Here is a 6,000-nt window from a genome sequence, read left to right as displayed (position 1 = left end):
AATGCGTGTTACATGTTCAGATCGTCAACACTGTCATTTTCTGGTCCATTTGCATTTCAGAACGTTTCAGAACAGAAAGCTTCGAATCTGCCCTAGTGCTCACCAAGCCTTTCATCTCTCCGGGGTCGACAAATTGGTACCAGACTTGTCAGGGAGGATAAAAACACTGACTTGGCAGATCGGCTAGCCTCGCAAGTCATTGTATACGCAAGTTACACGTTCGCAACCTCAAATGATTCTGAATTGAAGTGAACGTAGTGGCGCATCCCAACGGGATTGATTAACTCCAGACACTTTATTTTACACTTTTTTTATTTACGTTTCAGCAGCTTAAATGACTCCTGCATCCCTGACGTTCCCAGTTCTGCGGTACAAGGCTTCTTCCTTATTCGGAAGACTTCTCCATATTGTGAGGCCCCTGCAAATCTATACGCTTCCAGCCCAACGGGCTTTGTGGAAGGACGTTGCGCCCTCCTACAGTACACAGAAGAAGCTTATTTGGGGCAAGTTTAAACTGCCTTCTTTGCCCATCCCAGTCAATTAATTGCAGACTTTTGGCCTGAAGGACCGACGTTCGGGATGCAAAGGTATTACAAGTCAGTTCTGCCACAGCAGCAACACAGAGATAGAGTCCTCGAAATATTATATATCAGCGCTTTGAGGCAGCCCCAGGGTAGTCTCTAGTCCGTGGTTCGCCCGTATCGGCTAAACGGGAACGCGCCAGATAGCTGTGATCGCTCTAGTGACAGAGATTAATGGATTTAGATTTTCCTGACACCTTAAGGAAACCCAAATATTGATAGCTTTTTATTGTTTTGTTTCTCTCCTCATATCTACCCGAATTTAGGATCACTCCAAACTTCTCTTGAAAATCAGTGGTCCTCTGCTCTGTTTTGATTTTTCATCTTTGTATACACGCAGCGTTTCTTCTCTCCGGCATTTATACTATTTGAGTTGAAATATTGAAGATGGCGTTTTTTGGGAGGTTAAACTAAGGTTAAACTTTTTAAATTGTTTATATCTTGCCTTTTAGCAGATAGGTAACACGCCACCTACTTATCTCAGGTGCGCAGTGTTATGTTTTCAACGGCTAATTGCAACGTTTATCTGCAGACAGGACCTGTAACTTCTTGAGAAAAAGCGGTACATCTTAACTTTGGTACCTACTTTTGAAAAGAACAGATAGTAGATATTTCAGATCCCTTGAAGACAAGTTCGCCTACACCCTGGAAGATCGCTGCAATGAAAATTAGTTCTACTTGCGCTGGAGTTCTTATGATTGTCGTAGGTTTCGTTGTATATTTTAAAACTTCTGCACATTACCAGGAAGAATAATGGTTAGAGTGTACAGCGTTCATCAATTCCTGTGGGAGAAGTTTACGGGTTGAACTTTAAGTCAGATCCACTCAAAGTCAACGATTGCGTGTGCAGCCTCAACGTAACTTGCGGAAGCAACCCTGCCAGTAATTTATGGAACTTGGAAGGATGAGGGGACTAAGTCGAGATTGAATTAACAACCGTGGAGTTACGGCCAAACCTCTTACCGACTGCTGCTACACCCACCCGTTCGTTAGTGGACATTCACTAGAATTAGAACAATACGGAGAAATTCTTATGTCTTGCAGTGTTTACAGCATCAAAGTATTTGACAGCTGAATGATCACTAAGATTTTTTTAATTTTGAAAATGAATGAATGAATTGAAAATGGTCAGCTTGATGGGGCTTTTTTTATCTTAAGAGCAACGTTTCCGAAATGTATTATGAAATTTCTATGGAAATTGCAGTCAACTTTGACTGTATCTTCTTAAAGGCAGCATACTACGAAATTGATAATAATGAGATCTCTTCAAAAGGAGAGGATTCGGGTGGTAGGATACGAGTATGAGTGTTATTGTGCTCAGTTACAACTAATCTTTCAGGAACAAAACGAATGAAACAGCCTCTCATTTTCAAAACACGATTTTACCTTACGCATGAGGCACTTTATGGCGGGCTACCCTCAAACACGTACCAGTTTCTTCAACAGTCTATTCATTTACTCGAATAAGTTGCTGAGGAGATCCTATCAATCTTCGCGCGCTCTGCGGCGCGTGTACGAGAGTGTGTTGTGGCCGCAGTTACATTGGTGATCTATACTTCTGAGCCTGTCCAGCCTACAGCCTTTCCCGAGAGTGCGTGGGTAATTGTTAATAAATGGTACTTTGGTCTCACCGAAATTCGAGAGATGCCTCTTCGAAACTTCGCACGCGGAGGGAAACGAAAACTATGAAAGTCAGGACATCAACATCCACCCGCCTTAGAGTGTAGTCAGCTAATCAGACGATACGCTTATTAAAAACGAGTGTTGCAAACATCTAATGTACCTTTTGTGCTACATGTATAAAAATTACCGCGATTTCTTCAGTGAGTCCTATTTTCTAGAGAACTAGAAAAATTTAAAAACTAGTAGTGGAACAAATTGAATCAAAACAAATAATGTTGAAATGATGTTAAAGGATAGTGACGTAAAAATAACATCTTCTGAATAAACATTACCTCAGGGGCGGTGGAAAAGCTGCATCGTAGTGGTGCACCAATCGTAGCAATTGGATAATGTTCTCACATATGACACATCTATACCTTGGTCGACCACCCCTGGCCGTATTTCACTCGCTTTTACGCTGTCGAAGGCTTTCACATAGTCGATAAAGAGTAGGACATGGAGCATACGTGTTTGTGGAAGATTTTTCTCGATTTCTTGGTGCTTTTCGAAAAAAGAACGACCTCGTTCTCTTTTCAAAAAGTACCAATGAAACGGAAACTTTGCTCAAGGAGTTAAATAAAGCAAGGAAGAGGCCATGATTGCGAATAAATAGAAGGAAGAAACAGCTCACGACGATTGTCTACTACGAGAAAAGAAGAGTACAGCTTGAATGCTCCCAAATAGTGAACCTTCGTGGTATGTCTACATGGGACGTTCTTTGAATAGAGAGAACAACTTGAGGGAAGAACTGAATAAAACGGTGAGAGCAAGGTTTGCACCAGTCAGGGAAGCTACAGGCACAATGACGAAGCAAGAGCTGCGTGCCTATCTGCTCAACTCTACAGCTAAGTATCTAAGTAAGTGAGTGAGCATAACCTGAAAACTGATTGTCCAAACCCTGAAAAAGAGAAAAAGCGATAGACTGATCATATTTTTGAGTGTTCCCAGGTAGATTTCATTGGTCTTGTTCCACTGCTATTGGTAGTTCTTCAAATTCTCTACTATCGTCGAAGATTCACACCGTTTCGATGTTTGATACTATCAAAGCTCATGGCTGATGGACTAGAGCTGTTTATTGTTATGATGGTACTGGTTCCGTCCGAATTGATATTGTACGTTAATTAAACTATTTTCAGAAAGAGATCTATATATGAACATTAGGGATCATGTTTCAGTGGTGAGTGGGTTCCGCAATATTATCGACCTGCAGTTGGATATTTTTCCGTAGGACTGCAATACTCAAGTTTCCACACCTCGATTGCAATGACGGCCAATCGTCTGCTTGTCGTCTTACATCCTCTAAAATATAACGTTTGGTTTACGAAGAGCAAGACCGCAACAATTATTATCATTGCTTGGCTTTTGGCATTCATAGTGAGACTAGATTATGTGTACTGTGAGTTCACATTATCATCATGGTCTGTTTGCCAAATCTTTCAACTCAATCTTACTTAATGTAACTGTCCGTCCTCACTCACCCTTAAAACCGTTTCTGCATATTTTTTTGAGTTCATAATATGAAAAATTACTGGAAAAATCTGGAATCAAAGGACGAATTCTAGAAAAATTACGAAGATGAGATTAGGCCCATCTCATATGTTCGCGATAAGGCGAGATTTTTTGAGGGCAACTCTAGTATTCAACTGCTGATTTCTTTTTATTCTCTGGAACACTTTGGATAATCAAGACTGAAACAGTTTACTACGAACTTATATGCAGGAGTTAGGAAATACGAATATTGTATTTCGCGGTTCGGATGATGAACTTTGACGTTGAACGTGACCAGAAACTGCAAAGATAATAAAATTAGGTTCATCTGAATATTTCCAACTTTTTACCAAGTTTCAGCGGATTGCCATTTTGTGTTTGACGTTCAATCTAAACAATTCATCTACACCGCTTGCAGCCGAATTCTTCCCTTCATAGCCAATTCTATTTTGGCTCTTTTTATTACAACTTTGGACATCTTCTCTTTATCCCGAATAAAAAACATTAGTGAGGTTGGTAATCTTTGAAAATTGCTTGTTGTTCTCTATTGCCACCATGGCCAGCAAATGTGATCGTCAGCTTATTTTCAGGGAGGCGTATACTTTCCCAGAGGATCAAAACGCGAAAAGCCTTGGTTTATTCAGGTACAGGTATTCATATTGAGAATAATACTCTAGCACATTCTGGTTGTCATCGAAGTTCTCGGAAGTTTTTAATTGATTTCCTTGAGCTGTAGCCAAGATTGGTATTCATCGTCTTTATGATGATGCCTCCTCCTTGATGCCGAGATTCAAAGACAGTCGAACATGGGCAATACTCGAACTTCTCGGAATTTTTCCAAAGCCTGGCTCTATCGTCTTACCAGTAGTAGAAGTGTGCAGCAATTATCAGTTGAATTCCAAGCGAATGACTAACTTTAGTGCAAACGCACTTTTTTTAAGTGTTTTACAAGCGATGGTGAAGCTACTCCTCCCTACAAACGTTACTTCCAACCGCAGCTCCATTCTGAACGGTCCCTTCAGGTACATATGTACATACTGACAATAATACGCGTATTTTTCGGCTGCCTTCGGTACACACCAGGAATTATCTCCTCGAAATTTCGGAATTTTCGCAAAACTCAGCTCTATCGTCACGCCTGTAGGACAGCTAGAGAATGCAGTACAGATGCGTTGCGGGTTGCCACCCTTAACATTTCTGCACCATCTCTGTACCCAAAAAATGGAGAATGGTAAATCTAGTGGACCTGATGGAATTACCGCAGAGGAGCTAGAACATCTTCCTCGCGAGATGACGAAGATCACCCGTCCAATATGGATCGACAAAAGGAAACCTGACTCGTGGAGAGACACTATCATATTTCCTCTCCACAAGAAGTTTTGGAACAAATTATCCTGAACAGACTTATTAGAGATTGCGAAGAAACAATGCGCGACCAGCAAACTGGCTTTCTTGTTGGGAGATCCACGTGCTGTGGTGGAGCCCTAGCCTTAATTACGCGCTGAAGGCAGGTCAGCAGCGATCGATTTTCGCGAGAACCTCTTGCCCCACACCCCGTGCAGGACCGCTTGAAGTGGTAGCAGGACTACTACAGGAGGCGGTAGTAGGATACTTCTTTTTCAACTTCGCCTTCGATGACGTTATTCGAAGTACAGTTGACCAGTGTCCTGTCGACATCGCCTTAGCACCATCAGGGTGTCCTTTGACCGATCTCGAGTATGCCATATTCATGCAAAGTTCGAAACTTCAACATGGTGCCAACCTTGTATCGAAGCTAGCTGAAGCTTATAGACTACGCCTATACCTTGATTAGTGCAAAATGAGAGTCTCTTCGAGCTCTCAAATGGGAAACGAGGTGAACGGACAACCGGTCGAACTCGTCGTTAACTTGGACAGCGTCGTCTATGGTGATGGAGAGGCTTCATTGCACGGAAATGAAACTACTCAGACGACTGCTTGACTACTCTTGGGCTGGAGTATGCCAAAATGGTCGCTATGGAGTATCGGCGGATGACACGTGGAAAGTATCAACATCTTTCACAGCCATCGAAAGTAGCTAGAGAAAATCGCTTGCTTTTGAGATATGCTGAGTAGAGCAGCTGATCGCCTCGTTCAACGAGTTCTGAGGACCTGAGAATATCCAGCGTGTTTAGGGAGTTCAGGCGGCAAGTAGGGCGTAATGTTTCGCATGATATGGAAGAGATGAGGCCACTCGTGTCAGACGATATCAACCCGTTTATTAACTCAAGTAAGTTGAAGATATAGATGC

The 6,000-nt window shown here is 42.0% G+C and overlaps 1 protein-coding gene across 2 annotated transcripts; it reads left to right on the top strand.

Annotated features, from left to right (window-relative positions):
• Positions 1-1,242: 1,242 nt before the first annotated feature.
• Positions 1,243-5,544, top strand: RB195_000190 (uncharacterized protein; the record flags this gene model as incomplete). Of its 2 annotated transcripts, XM_064196382.1 has the most annotated exons (7): positions 1,243-1,288; positions 3,196-3,355; positions 3,419-3,639; positions 4,468-4,604; positions 4,673-4,753; positions 5,143-5,242; positions 5,294-5,544. In XM_064196382.1, the coding sequence occupies 7 exons, from the start codon at positions 1,243-1,245 to the stop codon at positions 5,542-5,544; spliced, it is 996 nt and encodes a 331-aa protein (XP_064052263.1). The 2 variants fall into 2 exon arrangements, with proteins under 2 accessions (XP_064052263.1, XP_064052264.1); XM_064196383.1 differs by lacking the exons at positions 1,243-1,288; positions 3,196-3,355; positions 3,419-3,639; ... (1 more) ...; positions 4,673-4,753; positions 5,143-5,242 and adding an exon at positions 3,046-3,100.
• Positions 5,545-6,000: the final 456 nt, after the last annotated feature.

The sequence above is a fragment of the Necator americanus genome, chromosome IV (assembly GCF_031761385.1).
Source record: "Necator americanus strain Aroian chromosome IV, whole genome shotgun sequence".
In the NCBI taxonomy this organism is placed as follows: Eukaryota; Metazoa; Nematoda; class Chromadorea; order Rhabditida; family Ancylostomatidae; genus Necator; species Necator americanus.
Note: the sequence above shows the minus strand (reverse complement) of the source record. Positions and strands in the feature narration are given on the sequence as shown.